Raw genomic sequence first — 16,993 nt, 5'->3', positions numbered from 1 at the left:
CAGCCATGCCAGCCGTGGGTAAGTAGGCCTACCCCTCCATGAGGTAGACTATGATGTATAGGCTATAATGTGCAGGCAGTTCGAGTTAGCACGTTTGTATCTTTATGATCAGTTACATTACGAGTGGATCTAGCCTATTAACATGGCATTTCATTCTGAAGATGAGAAGCAGTGGTGGGACCCTTATGAAACTTCCCAGAGAAGGGATTTTATTTACCGACCCAACTCATCAACAGCAGTTTTACGGTATGATTTTTGATAAGGCAAAATTGAAACGATTCAGTGACCGGAATTTTAATTGTACTATGCGTTGATTAGTATCCATGTTTCATTGTATGTTTTTGTGTAATCCTATTAAGTCCAACAACGTCGAAAGCCTATAGAAACTTCTATGCTTTAGCTGGTCCTGTGGGCTCAACCGTATACAATGAAGATTTTTGCTGGAAGCCAGCCTCTAAACCTGACAGCATTCGCACTGGATCAGCCTCAGGAAACAGGAGAAATAACCCACATCCAAGCCAAGTAGGCCTATACTATAATTGCTGAAATATTATAAACATTTTCAGCTCTCTCTTTCCAGGGAGGCACCTTTTTACAAACAGGGTGCTTTCCAAAACATTGAATATTGTATAGCCTAGCTCAATCAGCATAAAGTAGGCCTAACCTGTACCTGATCTGTTGCCTCCCAAGTCTTTCATGGTGTGGAGGCTGCCCAAGGGTTTGAAACAAAGCCCTGCTGATGGCAGATCCCCTTGGAAGAGTCCCCCATCTGAGGAGGAGATCCGGAATGCCTTGACTGCACAGTACCGCTCTACCTACAGGACAGACTTCCTAGGCATACCTCAAGGTTGAGAGACATTCCCCTCCATGTGATTTCTATTTCTAAATGGTATCAACATTATTTGCTTTGAAAAGTGGAAGGTGTTTTAGGCTTTAATTTTTTGTAAATGGGTTGAATTTCTTTTAGTGTAATTGAATTAAATTCTAATTGTCCCCCATGATGAAACCAGGGAGGGGACTATGGATTGGTCTCAGTCCATTTGTATGTCACATGCTACATCTCCAGGACAATTTTGACAAAACTTGTATGAATTATGCATCTTGCCATAGAGATCTGTTGTTAGGAGTTTCAAAGTGACGGCGATTCATCTTGTGACGGCCCTCGTCAGACCGCACCTGTTGGTCAATTGACTGTTTTCAAATAATACTGTCAAATCCTAGAAAATGAATCTAATAAATACTACAAGATCCGGTAACTTTTTAGCCTACCTCAAATTCAAAGACTGCCTTCAAATGTAGTCTATGCAAAGCTGCAAGAAGGAAGACTGATAATGAATCAAATAAGCATTACACATTCAGTCAAGTGTGGTCTGAGGTGTGCTCTAGTCTTTGCAGCCGATTATGACGCTTTTAATGATAACATTTGAATTGGCATCACCTCGAAATTCCCAAACACTCACTATGGCAAGACGCATCATTCCCCAAGTTTTGTCAAAATTGGGCCAATCAGTGTATTTTTGTAAATGCCACATCTCTATGGCAAGACACATCATTCCCCCAAGTGTCCCAGTGGGGTCAGTGATAAAGGTTGCGACATATAAACGGACAGAAGCGTGTGACATACGAACAGACAAAGACAGATCCATAGTCGCCTCCCCAATACTTCGTGGGGGACAACAACTACAGTAATATTAGACAGTCCAACCTGTGGTTTACAACTAAGACATCCTCTCAAACAGATATTTTTGTCTACTTTGATGTGAGCTGCCCTACAGGGTTTCAGATGAAACATCCAATCCTTGCACCTCTGAGCCAGAAACAACAGGTCCCTCACTGCAATCTCACAGAGATGAGGCACAATTACCGCCAGCCGAGGCAGAAATCTGAATTTCAGGGCAATATGTCTCGCTATGGGTGCAACAGGCTACATGGTGTGGCCCCCAGAGGTATAGGTAAGGTTAATTTCCCCGTACATACACATCATAACCAGAATACTGGCCCTTATCCTGGTTAAGAGCCTGGTTTTGCTGTTTCCATGAGCCTAACATACCACGTCAGCCAATATTCCTGTAGCCTATACATGATCTAATTGGCTACGCCCCTCCATGCATAAGATTTTGCCCAAAATATTATGCAACCTATTTGCATTATTGCAGAAGAGCAACTTTTTACACACAATAATATTTAGCCAGGCTAGAGCGTGTTGTGAACTCGCCATCAACTACACACACCAGTCTTCTCTGCCCACAGCGTATAAATTGCATGTCCCAGAATTGATTGTAAAACTGAGCATGGGCAAATGGAAGCTAATTTTCCAATATGACAATTAACCGAGGTAAGGTGTGCCTCTGTATTCAGGTTATTAGAGTCATACCCCACATACTCTCATTACCGGAATATGGGCTTATTCTGGTTACTCCAATCAGAGTAAGGTGTTTATATGGGCCATGTCCTAACCAGAATACTGTAACCATGTCCTAACCAGTAACCGGGGTAAAATCAGGGTATTGATGTGCATGTAAACTTGGGATGCATAAACCATGACTGATAACAGACCATACCAGGGATCTCTGTGAATGTCTCTGTTTTATCTTCCAGTTCCAACTGTTGTTCATGATCACATCCGTAATCAAGAGAACAGGTCACAGTTGACCACCTATGATAGGCACTTTGGAGGGAAAACCACAGATGTCTCTGCTGTACTTCAGTCTCTACAACCCCAAAAGCTCCAGCAATTCTGTAGACATTTACCTGAAAAAGGTGAGCTATGAATTGCAATGATCTAACCCTACAGTATATTTATAGTGACAAGTCACTAGTCTTCACCTCTGACTGTATGTCAACTGAAATATTGTTTTGTTTACAGATAAGGAGGTTGTGCAAACATTTTTGCACAGAGCAACCTCCTCGAGCCAGGTGAAGAAAATGAAGAATATACCTGTTTTCCCTCATGTTTTACCCAAGCCAGAGTGGATGTCTGGTTGGCCAGGGCCCCTGTGAATATTGCTTGACGCATGTAAACCAGAGGCTCAGTCCAGTCAAAAAAGGATCTCTGTAGAACTGTGTGTATGAGTGTTTTAAGCTGTGTGTTATTTGCAGTGTTGTTGTAACTGCTTTGACATTTCTGAAAATAAAGCAATTTGATGAAATATGGCTATTGATGATTCATTAAAAATAAACAATTTGTTCCTCTGTTGTTCACAAGTTAAAGTTTGAAGTAAAAAAAAATGAATCTGTCTAGTGTAGGTATAGCATTTTCTATTATGTCTAGTTGTTCATTTCAACTGTTGTAGTGAGTCTCTAGGTTACCACCCACCCATGTTGTCTAGGTGTAATGCTAGTGTCAGGTAATGTGATACCTGGGTGAATAGCGTCTATGGGCTGGGCTGCTAGAGGGGCAAGCTTGCTGCACTAAACCTGCATTTCACTGCAACACAATCCTGGACCTTAAGGGATAAAGACTGGGATGCCGTTGTTGGAGAAGAAAGTGCGTCCATCCTCTGCTGCTGGCAAATTAGAGACCCAGAATGTACCCAGGTATTTTATGCTGCTCTGTTGCTTGTCAGTGATCAGATCAGAGTTGTTTTCAGCAGGGTTTTTAATTAATTATCTTAATTTGCTCTGCTTTTGTACTGTGAGCTTTAAACTCAGAATGGAGCTGGGATCTGGGTTAAGGAATTTCATTGTTGCTCTGCCATTTTTTCCTCTCCACAGAAGGAAAAGCCTGTTGTTCAGAGATTGTTTACTGTTGTCAAGGGACTGTGGAGTTGCCCTTGGTGGCAGCACAGAATATTTACCATGTAACACTGGAAGCCTAATTAATTGGAGCTTAAATAAATGCATTTTCCAGACTTTATTAGATTTCATTGCTTTTATATTTGCCCCCATCCTATCTACTATTTGGGTAAACAAAAAATAATTGCTGCAACATGCAGAGTTTGTTGTAACATTGGCTCAGCAGTGTCCAGCAAAGTTTATAATCTCACATAGAAGTCCTGCTACATAAACTCCTGTTAATAGCTATGTATGCAATGACATTGTCTGACCACTGCAAGCCTACAGTGTGGTTGATTTGCATGCTGGGTTGCTGAGATTGACCCATTTAGGATATACAGTGCCATAAGAAAAACTCTTTTATACATAAGCCCCCCATTTCAGGGTACCAAAAGTATTAAGAAAGGCTTGACAGGTGTTTCTGGTTAGTCAGGTGTGTTCCGTCACATCATTTGTACAGGTACATGAGAGCTGTCAATGTCTAGTATTGATTCTAGCCTTTGGTTTGCTTTTCGAGTTTGCTATTGGTGTCGTCAACATGAAGACCAAAGAGTTTCACTACAAGACAAGGATGCCATTATCATTATCATCATCCAAAATAAATTTAAAAACTGGTGAGCTCAGCAATCGCAAACGGTCTGGTAGGCCAAGGAAGACTTCAACTGAAGAATGCTAACTATGATTAAGAAAAACCCAAAACAACTGTCCCACAGATCAGGAACACTCTCCAGTAGGTAGGCGTGAATGTGAATGCGGCTACCATCTGCCGAATACATCACCAGCCGAACTACAGAGGCTTCACTGCAAAGTGCAAACCACTAGTTATCCTCAAAAGGGATGGTCACATTACAGTTTGCTAAAAAGTACCTAAAAGCCTGCAGAGGTCTGAAAGGTAATGTGGACAGAAAATGAAAGACAAATATTAGCATGTATTAGTACTGTACTGGAGTGATTGCAAGAGGAAAGTTTGGAGAAAAAAGGAAGTGAAACATGATGGAGGGGGTGTTATTGTTTTGGCATGTATAGCTGCCACTAGAACTGGCTAAATTGTCTTACTTGGTGATGTAACTGCTTACAGCAGCAGCAGAATTTATTCTGAGGTGTACAGAAACATCTTGTCTGCTTGAGTACAATCAAAAGCCTCCAAATTCATTGGATGGTGCTTCACCTGGCAGAGCATCACCACAGAAGATACCCAGTGTCTGGTGGGGTCAATGGTCCGCACACTTCAGGCAGTTATAGCATGCAAATGATTTTTGACCAAATACTAAATATGAGTGCTTCATTTGGACATTCTATGATTTTTCCCAACACTTTTGGTGCCCTGAAATAGGGGGAGTATGTTTTTTTTTTTAAATATATGTTTTAGGTAATTTCTGCTTTATTGGAAGAGAGATAGTAGAGATTTACAGGAAGGAAGGGTGAGAGAGAGGAGGGATGACATGCAGGATATGTCGATGGCCGGAATCGAACCTGGGACCTTGCGATGACATGGTATGCGCCTTAGTGTGCTACGCCACTGAACGCCCCAAGTATATTTAAAAAATGTTGTAATTTCTAAATGGTGAAACCAATCTGAATGAAAACAACATTGAATTAAAGCTGACAATCTCTATTTTTACCTCACAGTATTTTAAATTAGGATGATTTAAAATCAAACTTTTAGAGTATAATGCCAAAAGAAGTAAAACTGCTTCCTTTTCCCAATACTTATGGAGTGCACTGTAGCTGCAAATTGAGATACAAATATATGATAAGCCATTATTGTGGACATAATACTGAAAAGTCACTAAATCAAGATTGTTGAATTCTTCCTCAGCATCCTAACTGAACTGGAGAGTGTTGGAGAACGAATGGTTAAGACCTCAGGGTCGGAGAAGCGGGGAGAGAAAGTGTCCCCTTATGTCAGGGTGCCCTTTCAGGTGAGCAACTCAGAGGACAGTCGACAGCTGCCTGAATGGTTGGCGCGAGAGCTACTGAAACAGGAGAACCGACGACACTCTGTTACCCTTGGAGATGAGGTTAAACTACGGGCACATGTGTGCTACAATGCTGATCCAGCTCACAGTCTCTGCAAACTCAAGGTATACCTTTACAATGTATAAATGCCATGCATCAGTTGCCAGGGTCTAGCAAGGTTTACCTGTAATCTTTTTTCAGGAGATAGTTATAGATAGAGGGTAGAGATATGGTTGCTAAATGATTTCAGATACACAGTCGCATGAACATATGTGGAAAGTATGGATATTTTTATCCAGATATAGATGATATAGATGTTTTATTATTCAATTATTCAATATCGCAATAATGATGTTGACCTCATGGTGTCAGTAGAGTATCAGCTTTTAACCTACTGTTTTGTTGCATTCACCCCTATCAATCCCTCTGCCCTTCCCCATGGACTGACAAAGGGTACAATTGAAATAGACACACAATACAGATTGCGTATTTAAGGTTTTGTCATAAATTACATTTTGAAACAATTTACTCATTACCTGACAGAGCGTTGGGTCAACAGCAAATTAGCGGCCATCAATCAAGACCAATGATGGCTAGTTTCAGGACACACTAAAACAAACACAATTACTATGCCATCTTCTTAAAAGAATTTCCATAGATACAATGTACCTTAGATACAATCTACCTCAATCTGACCCGAATGATGGAATTGCCCTTACTATAGTAAACTTGTATAGAAAATAGGAAACATATTTAGAACCACAGACTTGCTGTAGAGCAAGAATGCTGTAGTAAACCTCAGGCTGTCAAGTTCAAGGGTTTCAGTGACAGAGTTGTCAGTCTATCACCACCTATGGCTTTTATAATGTAATTAGTGGGTGAGCTAAAGAACAACTAATACCCTCAATAACTGCCCTCATGTTCCATGGCCATTATCTCACAGGCTGAAATATTGATGGAGTGAATAAACTGATTTTTAGAGAGTAGTCAGGGTTAACACTGCTTCATCTCATGTAAAGAGTGGCCTGGGCGCAACCTCCTGTGGCACATTTCCTTAATAGCTTTGTCAATCGTATTTAAAATACACCCCATCAATTATTGTTCATACTGTTTAGTTATCTGAAACCATTAGACTAATAATTAATCTGTTCAAATTCAAATATCTAATAACTGACTCATACCTTTAGTTCAACTAAAATGGTCGCCTCTAAACTCAACTGTTTGTCGTCACCATCTTTTAATACTATACATGACACTGACCGATTAAGCAATTAGCTCTATATCCAGGGGATTCTGAGGGGGAGTTGTCTCCATGCCTGCATCCTTGAGGAGTTGGGTGTTTATCCCAGTTAGTTATGAATGATAGATCAAAGAGTCTCCATGGATGAAGAGCCTGTTGCTAGGAAACCATGTCAAATCCGATAGAGGCCATTAATACAGAGAGCATGGCATGTCATCTTCTTGTGCTTGCTTTTGAGGGACTCTAACATGGGGGTCTTATCCTCCGCGATGGCTGTATTACAGATTGCCATTACTCCTCAAAGGTGGTACCTATTGATGTGTTTTGTTAATGAAATGGTGTCCTCTCACCTTGTGTTTTTAATCAGAATTTGTTAACTGGCTGGTAATATAGAATATGAAAATAAAACACTGAAGAATAGATGACAGGTCAAACATAAGACATACATTTATTCCCAATGATTACTTACTAACAGTTATGGACATGATCGAACGAACTCAACACAAGTAGTCACATGACTAACACAAGTTAACATTACGTTATATCTGACTCCAAAAGATATTTCATGATTAATAATGATTGATAATGCTTTGCTCATCCCTGTGTGACAGACAATCGATCATATTGGATCCTAGATTCCATTATGAATACCCAATATGCTATGACCATGCTTATAAGTTACAAGAAATCTTGAGGAGTTTACACATGGTCAAATACCTGATGTGATGACTCAAGTCTACATGTTGCTAACTATGCATGTGAACATTAGACATTAATGGTAAACTCTGTGATAATCTGGTCACGATTATGTTGTGTTGTTTTAACAGAAAATGAGAATAGAGTATCAATAAAATAACCAATAAAATAATAGAAGCTTTTCCAGAACCTGTTGGTCTGGATCTGGATACTCCGGTACCCTTTGCCAGATGGTAACAGAGAGGACAAGCCATGGCTGGGGTGGCTGTGGTCCTCGATGATCTTTTTGGCTTTTACGGTCGAGGCCGGTGAAGCTGCCGCACCAGGCGGTGATACAGCCGGTGATAGTGTCTTGCATGGGCTGTGCAAAGTGAAGGAGCAATATTTGCATATGTTGCTTTTCCACCTGTCCATGTTAGATTGCACTAAAATGTAAACATTCTGCCTAAAATGTAAACTTCTGCTTTGATCTATACTTTCTGTTCATTCCTAAGTGGTAGTGATTTTGCTTCACAGTGAGTTGTATATTGTTTTCAAACAGATTGAGCAGAGAGTATCCCTTGAAAACCTGACAAAGCTTAAACTGGCCTTTGAAGTAAGTTCCTAGATGCTTGTAGAATGTTTACATTTAAGTTCAAATGAGCAAGTAATGCTTGTATTCCTTTGTGGATATTAAATACACCTCATACTGTCTTCCCCTCTGCAGGAATTTGAGATGGGTGGCATGAGATCACTCGATGTTATAGATTTTGGACAGATAGTGAAAACATGTTTGGGATTACACAATATAGTGAGAACGACTATTTGCTTATAATTTTACTGCTTCTTATCTCTCTCTTTCTCTCTCTTTCTCTCTCTCTCTCTCTCTCTCTCACTTACTCTCTCTCTCTATCTCTATCTATTTCTCTCTCTCTCTTTCATATTTTGACAAATTAAGCATTCATTGTGTTCTGTTTTACATTTTGTTAATAATGACATTGATAAACAACTTTGTGAGGCTATACTTTCTCCCAATGTTCCTTTGTTCTTTAAATGTCACAGAATGATGCACAAATTCAAGAGCTATTCATGAAGATCGATTATTCAGGCCAGGGGAGAATTGCATGGGTGAGATGATATTCAATTGTTTCTCTCAAGAAAGATTCCTTTCCTTCACAATGGAGCAGTGATTGGCTGAGCCAAAGCAGTGGTCATTGAGCCTCATTGCTATATAAGAACAAATTCATCTCTAAATGATAAGCACAACTATTAACATTAGATTGACATTTGAATCTTTGAGGTTTTGTTTCATGTTTACAGTGTCTGTAATTTTACTTATTCTCAATGGACTGTTGAAGTACATGCCACAACTGTAAAGAGGTATTACATTGACTTGAAATTGCCCCACTTCTTGCAGGATGAGTTCTGCACATACATGCAGCTGGAATACACAGAGAAGGAGGAGTCTGTGACACGCAGTAAGCAAGTAGCCTTCACTCTACCGGCTACTGTCAAGGCCTTGTGTCATGGAGAGCCCATTCTTAGGGTCCATATCACCCCCGACGGCACCATTGTAACCGTCAGAGAGGATGGGGCTGTCTCCTACTGGAGCCCCAAGCTCCAACTTAAGAAGAGCAAAAGCGTGTTTGTATGTTTTCACATTTTTATGTACATACATTCTGTGTGCCTGCATCTCTACATTGTTTGATGTCCTATGACATTAGCAATGTGCTAGAAGTGAGTGCTTCAAAAGTGTTTGTGGGTGTGGTGCTGCCCTTTTGATGTTGTATGCAAGATCTCACTTATCATGAAAGAGTGTGAATAATTGGTTAATGTGTTTCTTATCTTGAAATGTGCTATTTTCATGCAGCATGAAAGACCTGTGAATAGGAAACCTAAGTGGGCCACTGATTTTATCACAATGCTGCAGTACAACAAACTGATCATCGGAACGGGGTAAAAACTCATTGTGTAATGTCAATTTAAAATAGACCTAATTGAGAACCTGGAACATTATATTAACCAAGGATTGTTTTTTTATTGGCTTGTAGAATACATTAATAATCCACAACAGCATTCCCTGAACTGACTCATCAGCTCTCACACTATAGAGTAGCAGGTCAGTTCAAGGTAAACATCAATGCCTCCCTCTCCTGTCTTGCAGGGACAGAGAGATCCAACTCTATGAGCTCTCGTCTCTGGAACCCTACTGCCAGATTAGCGCACTGGAGACTGTGCCTCTGAAATTAGACTACTGGTGAGCCTTTATCATATTATGTTAGCCATAACAACATATTACAAATGGTCAAACAGATCTAAGACGTGATGGTATTCTTGTTTTCTTTGTCCATAGCTACACTGGCCCTGATGAATGTTCCATTTTATATGGAGATGCCCAGGTCACTCTTCTCTCTTCTTGACAACAGATCCAATTACCAGACAAGAAAAGTTCATTAAATGCCACTTGCCTGATTCATTATCAGGGGTTATTTTTCTCTTTTTGTATTCTAGGGCTGTGTGAACATCATATTAATTAGGTCGGTGGGGGAGACACTAAGGTAAACTCATTTTTTTCAAATCAGAATGCCTCATAATAATGTACCAATGAAATGCCTATGTTATTCAGGAGGAAATATAACTTCAAATGTCTGCTTGCTGTTTCCATAACAATAAATGGCTTACCAATGTTTGTCATTGGTGGCTCCAAAAGTGCAATATCAAACACAATTGCTTTGCACATTCTTCTTCCACAGAATGTGGAAGAAGTTACCAAAGGTTGAAAATGTGCCCAACATAGGAATAGACAATGCAGTTCTTTCTCCAAATGTGACTTACATTCGATGGAAGGTCCATCAAGACTGGATAACAAAGGTGACAATTAGCGCTCACTGTGATTTCTGTTTTTCTATTAAATAAATGTCTTATCTGATAAAAAGGAACAATAACACTTTCTATGAGGCACACCCATATAACGCATTATAACTTGTTGTAGGCATTATATTGTCTTCATAGTATCTGTAATGTGGTATTAGGCAGACCCAAGCGCAGAAAGCAGTATGGACTCAATGTTGCAAAAATCAAACGTAAATCCATACTGGATACTAACAGGGAACACGAACACATACAGTGAGTGAAAACTCAAGACAGAGCACAGAGTAACAGACAGGCACGGCTTAAATAGCCGGTAACTAAAGAGGCACAGGTGTGGCCAATTAACTAAATGAAAGCAATCAGAAATAACTAAAAGAGTCTATGACAGCCTCTGCTGATCAGTGGTGGAAGCAGCAGGCTCAGGAGCATTCCTGACAGTATCATTATGAGATGATATAAGACATTATAATGCAGTCATACTGTACATGCTTGTAACATTGAAGAGTTAACGTGTTACCAGATTAATAATATTTACAATAATTAACCTGTGTTGTACTGAGGAGGGGCCCCAAGTAGACATGCTATGTGGATTGAACAAGATTGTGTATCATTTGACAGAAATACCCTCTAAAATCTCACATGTACTGTTGCTTTATTATTTTCACACGCTTTAACAATGAAACTTGAATTCTGTATTTTCTATCATGATTTTCTCAAGCAATAGCTTGAATTTCTTTTGAATTTTAGGTGAAATATTTCCATAATATCTGCGCCATTGTTTCCACCTCAAATCATGAAGCCTCCGCTCTTGTCATAGGTAATCTTTGCCATGTCCATATTTTCACCAAGCAATAATTATCTAGATTTCTTTCTCATTATAACCTGAAACAGTATGCATCCCTGAATCCTCTCTTGGTAAATAGTACAGATTGAAACAACAATTCATCCAGCATTTAAGTGTGTGTAAAGGTATCTGTCAAAAGTCTGTAATAAAATGTATGTTGATTTGAATAACAGGAGGGGAGCTCTAGGGGGAGGGTGATGACTCATCAGAAGTCTACCAATCTGTTGTGTTTGTTTGTATATCTGTGTGTGTGCTCATGTTTCTCTGTGTGCGTGCATGCATGTGTGTGTATGTTTGTGTCTCATGTTTTTACAGTGCTGAATGCTTTGTTTAGGTCACTGATATCATTGAATTAATCCCTTATGAATGTTCTATTTAAGGCTGCATGCTCCCATCAACTAACATTGAGAAGCAGATGAGGGAGATCAGAGAGGTCTGTCGCGAGGGGAAGGCCAAGAAGGTCCCACCAGGTTTTGGAATCCCTCAACCAAGGGCGTCATGTGACCAGACAGTCTTCCCCATCTACAAAGGAGTGAAGACCTTTGACTTGTGCAAGAAACACAACCTCCTGGTCACAGGAGGGATGGACAGGCTTATACGCATGTGGAACCCTTATGTTCCTGGGTGAGGATTTACATATTCTGAATGCTGCTGAATCCTTTCTCACCTGTGACAGAAAACAAGAGTATTTTGGACAGGTTCATGTTAAATTTGGATTATTAGGTCTGTTACCTGTGATAATCCCTCTCCCATGGTGGTCCTGTTGGCCTTTTACAGGAAACCCACAGGCATTCTAAAGGGCCACTCCGCCCCAATCTTCTACCTCTGCATCTCTTCAGAGGACAATCGCATCTTCTCCATCTCCATGGACAACAGTGCTAAAGTAGGACATCCTTTAATTCTCTGCCAAACTGTGAACTTATTTCCAATGATGATAACAGTGACTAACTTTTGATTCAGATCTGGGATATTCAAGACCAGTGCTGCCTGTTCACTGCACACCCCAAAGCAAGCCTGATTTGTGGGGACATGTCTGCATGCCTGTACTCTCCTGCCATGAAAGCAGTATACATTGCAGCAGACTCGATTGCATTGCTATCTCTCAAGGCAAGGTTGGTTACTTTATTACACTTCCTTAGCCATTCCTCTGTAGTTTATACACCAGATCATCCAGAGCATGTCTCTGAGGAAAATTTGGATCATTAAAGTGCAACATGTTTAATAAAACAACCAGGGTTTAAGGGCTCTATTTATGTAATTCAGGTATTGTAGATGTACTGTTATTTAGTTTCCCTCTTCTTCCACTCTTTCACATTTTCCCGTTCAATTGCAGGCCACAGCCCAAGGGACATCTGATTGTATCACACAAGGAGCCAGTGTTGTGCTGTGGCTATAGTGAGGAGTTTCGTCAGGTGGTCAGCTGCACTGAAGGATCCGTGAGTCAAACCACCATAATTCCTACAGAGAAACTATTTCAAACAGTGACATGTAGCTGCTGCTGAAATGATGACACTAGCTATGTGTCACACATTACAATTTATTTAACTGATCCTAGGTCGTGAAAGTCTGGGATTTTGATACAGGGAGCCAAATTTTTGAGTTTGGTGGGGCCCATGGACTTTCTGCCATTACATGCATGACCTTTGACCCCAAAGGAAGAAGGTCTGTGGGGCTGTTACTACTGATTATAGTATAGTATATGTTATATATTTATATTTATATTAAATGTGCACTACATTAGAAATAAGAAATAATCTCCTGATTTACACAGACTGGTCACTGGGGGGAGAGATGGGTCTCTTAAGATATGGAACTTCAACAACGGTCAGTGCCTAAAGATATTGAGAAATGGTGAGAAAATTTTCCATCTCTCATTGTTTTGAAAATGATAAATGCTTGATGTCTTGATATACATCCCAGTTTCAGGCTGGTGTTAGTTAATCACGTGACTACATTTCTTTCAGATGGTGAATGCAATGAGGTGTGTGACTGCACCTATCTGAAAGTTCATAGAAATATGTGAGTAATGATGTACTGTATGAGACAGGTATTGATTTTAGAAACAAATATCATTAATCTTAACCATGTGCAATGTATTTTTTAAGGTATGTCATGTCTGTTGGCTGGGACCGGAAGATTGACATTTACTCAGTGAGTATACAAGAGAAGAATGAGCTATGTGAGACAGATAGGCCATGTATTTTATATGTGAATTATTCCTCAATTGGATTTCTACTGCATTCTCCTCATCAGAGCACAGAACGCCTGACTGTACATGGCATTAGTATCCATGCAAAATTCAGTGTCTCAAGATCACAAGTTAACAAAAACAATATGAGACAATCTTTGAAAACATATTATCCTTTGAGATTATGATGTGGTTGATTATGAGCAATATACTTAGGCCTACTACCTCATTATAATCTTACCGTTCCCATCACTCTTATGTATCCTGTTTGTCAATCCTTGTACTGTATGTTTCCTAAGTTATCACGTATCTAATTTCCTCAAGATCACATCTTTCTGTAAAACCTCTGCACTCTTGGATTTTGAATCATCCATTTCAGAAGTTCTAAGTTTTAGTATTTGAGTAAGACATAGTCAGATATCTACAGGTGATATCTCAGATTCAATGTGATTCCACTAGCACTTGATTGAATGAGACATTCACAAAAATTTAAATACATTATCATGAAGTGCAAATGCATACTTCCAAAGAGCTGTAATTTCCCTCCCATTCCCCTTTCACACAGTGCTTAAACAATACAAGTACCAGACAGTAATACCATATGTAGCACAAAGGGTTTCTGTACTAGATGACCAGTTCACAGCAAAGTTAGAATACAGGTAGGATAGTAGGAGCAGCACATTAGACAATGATGGTTACAGATTTCACCAGTACAGTAGGTATGAGGATTAGACGGTAGAGGATTAGAGGTCATGTGCCTTGTGCCATACATGGACACAAAATGCAAAAATGTCAGCTGCAATGACCAATGTTTCTCTCCATGTTAGGATTCACCAGAAGACCCTCATCATGTCCAGAGGCCACAGCCCTCATGGCAAGACGATCTGGTGATGACAGAATAAAGAACCAAACAGTGTTTACAGAATGAATTCTCATGTCAGGTGTCATTAAATATGTTTACATCGGTCATTCAACCTTTCAATCTCCAATTATTCAAAACTCTCTTTCACTGATGTCCCCAGAGGAGTGGCCACAAAGAGGACATTCTTTGTATAGCGCAGTGTCCACCATGTCTCCTTGCTACCAGCAGTTATGATGGTGAAATCATAGTGTGGAACCTGGTGTCTGGACATATACAGTGTCGCTTTGTAAGCCCCCTACCACCAGTCTGCAGCAATGTCCAAGGTGAGATTATGCCCTCTAAAAACATGAATATGAATAAAATGTAGTAGTTAGAGATTGTATAGTAAAGATGATAGTAAACAGTTGGTGTTCAAATCTGAAACTATACTTTCCTTAATTAATGTTTCTGCCCTACAAGGCATGGATACAAGTGTTCCATGCATCATCTTCCTCAGGACTCGAGCTTTGCATGCTGAATTTTCCTCTGCTGCATGTCTTGCGTCATCAGGGACCAAAGGTCAGTGCAATTAAATAATGTAGGTCATTAATTGTACAGTGCAATTCACAGATGCATATCCTAATGTATTTTTTGTCTTAAAACAAAGGTTACATTAATTTCTGGAATGTGCTCAACGGTGGGAAATTCATGGCCAACTTTGAAGCAGTAAGTCTTAACCTAGAGAATTTCAGTTTATTCCTTTTTCAACATGCTTCTCAAGAGATTACAGCATGAAATTATTTGTTCTTCAGTCTAGATTCCAACATCAGATCACAAAACTGGCTGTAACAAAGGATGAAACATCACTGTATGCAGTTGACGAAGTTGGCTACATTTATGTTTACAACATAGAGACATATGCTCTTAGCTCAGAGCAGATGCCACCAAGAGGTAAGATTGTTTTTTCCACCGATTAGCAGTACTCAGATGAAATCTAGAGATGAGAAGAAACTGGTATTTTTTTCTCAGAGCATATTGATCCACAAAGGTAAAATATATCTTTATTTATTCAGCTGAAAACTATTGGCGTGCACACACCAGCAGCATTACAGGGTACGTGCAGTCACTGTTAATCAGGAATATTCTTTCAAACATAAACTATAAATTGTACTTCACATTTGCTCAATCCTGAACCTTTTCACGTTGTCCAGTTTGCAGATTGTCGATAATGACCAAGTGCTGCTCACATCATCCACAGACTGCACTGTGCGCTTGTGGAGTACCCAGGGAGAGTACATAGGTAGGTGTCAATTCACAGAGATTGTTATTTTCAATGTCTTTTCCCTCATTATTATAGCAACTCAAAGGATTTGTGTTCAGTAGATGGGTACAGTATGACACATTAGGGATAGATTTCCCTTGAAGTGAGATACTGTACACATTGATGGTTGATTGGTGGTACACACCATCTTCAATTTCTGTATATACACCTGCCAAATCCTAAAGTAATTTCTGTAACTATTCATTGAAAGTACAGATGGTGACTGCTCTCTCTCCACAGGGACATTTGGACAATTGGACAATTGGAGCATCCACACTCCTTCCTCCTGGAAGCATCCTGCTGTTCCCTATGATATCTTGATAAATCCTTTAAGCATGCCATCTCATCCTTTTCTGGATGGAGAGACAGCCATGTTGGATGTCATCAAGCCTGACCAATCTGAGACCACAACAACTGAGCCAAAGGTGCGTATCAAACATTGATTGCTGCCAAAAGTTGAGTCTGTACAATGTACAGGGTTTATCTCTACAATGTACAGGGTTTATCTCTACAATGTACAGGGTTTATCTCTACTTTGTATATTGAACTGAACTGCTCTTCTTGAAATGTACTGTAATTGCAGTCAGACTTACACAAGCTTAGATGTCCTCCATCCATCAGTGACACAGACATTGAAGAGGAGATTAAAACCACTTGTTACCCAGAAGAACATGGGAAGCGGTGAGTGAAGCACATTATCAAATAAATGCATGGGTCATGCAATACAAGTCTAGCTTCAGACTACATCATGTGAAGAAATACATTTCTGGTAGCAAATTAGTTTGTTTATCTCTTTCATTTCAGCCTCCGTCATGAAATATTCAAGCATGCTAACAAGCCACCAAACCATGGGGGTCCTAAGGCCTATCACACGCTGAAGTACTTTGATATTGTAGATGCCCCAACCACCTGTGAGAGACCTGATCTCTCCCTGGCTGGAATCGATCCATTCATATCAAGCTTCGTGGAACAGGAGCTTGCTGAATCCAAATAAGCCTTGCCGGTTCAGCTCTAGTCCACATTGGAAAAGGAGCGACTGTTGGCCCTGGACCCTATAAACTCAACATGCTTAAAAGGTCAAAAAAAGGTAGTATAGAACAGTAACAAAATAGTGAGAGAGAAAAGCTGAAAATATTATTTCACAACAGGTTATTTGCTACCTAGACGACTTTGAGTAAATTATGTCATACATGTTGAGTATAAAGATGAAAACACCAAACACCAAATATATTTTTCTAACTATCATAACATGATAGAAGATGATCAGGGAACTTGAATAT

The 16,993-nt window shown here is 39.8% G+C and overlaps 2 protein-coding genes across 2 annotated transcripts; both read left to right on the top strand.

Moving 5' to 3' along the window:
* Positions 1 to 142: 142 nt before the first annotated feature.
* On the top strand, positions 143 to 3,000 carry tex26 (testis expressed 26; the record flags this gene model as incomplete). The annotated part of the gene is made up of 6 exons (XM_083694602.1): positions 143 to 246; positions 360 to 522; positions 691 to 847; positions 1,776 to 1,952; positions 2,599 to 2,760; positions 2,867 to 3,000. The coding sequence occupies 6 exons, from the start codon at positions 143 to 145 to the stop codon at positions 2,998 to 3,000; spliced, it is 897 nt and encodes a 298-aa protein (XP_083550728.1).
* A 466-nt stretch (positions 3,001 to 3,466) lies between these two features.
* On the top strand, positions 3,467 to 16,707 carry wdr95 (WD40 repeat domain 95; the record flags this gene model as incomplete). The annotated part of the gene is made up of 28 exons (XM_083694600.1): positions 3,467 to 3,537; positions 5,594 to 5,858; positions 8,711 to 8,776; positions 9,066 to 9,296; positions 9,519 to 9,604; positions 9,813 to 9,905; positions 10,002 to 10,047; positions 10,160 to 10,206; positions 10,402 to 10,519; positions 11,267 to 11,336; positions 11,744 to 11,987; positions 12,141 to 12,246; positions 12,324 to 12,475; positions 12,697 to 12,799; positions 12,919 to 13,025; positions 13,135 to 13,214; positions 13,328 to 13,382; positions 13,469 to 13,514; positions 14,379 to 14,438; positions 14,574 to 14,736; positions 14,873 to 14,971; positions 15,060 to 15,118; positions 15,205 to 15,343; positions 15,466 to 15,505; positions 15,604 to 15,692; positions 15,954 to 16,138; positions 16,297 to 16,394; positions 16,518 to 16,707. The coding sequence occupies 28 exons, from the start codon at positions 3,467 to 3,469 to the stop codon at positions 16,705 to 16,707; spliced, it is 3,108 nt and encodes a 1,035-aa protein (XP_083550726.1).
* Between the last annotated feature and the right edge of the window lie 286 nt (positions 16,708 to 16,993).

This window comes from Argentina silus (assembly GCF_951799395.1).
Source record: "Argentina silus genome assembly, chromosome: X".
Taxonomy (NCBI): Eukaryota; Metazoa; Chordata; class Actinopteri; order Argentiniformes; family Argentinidae; genus Argentina; species Argentina silus.
This window is presented reverse-complemented; position numbering and strand designations above follow the sequence as displayed.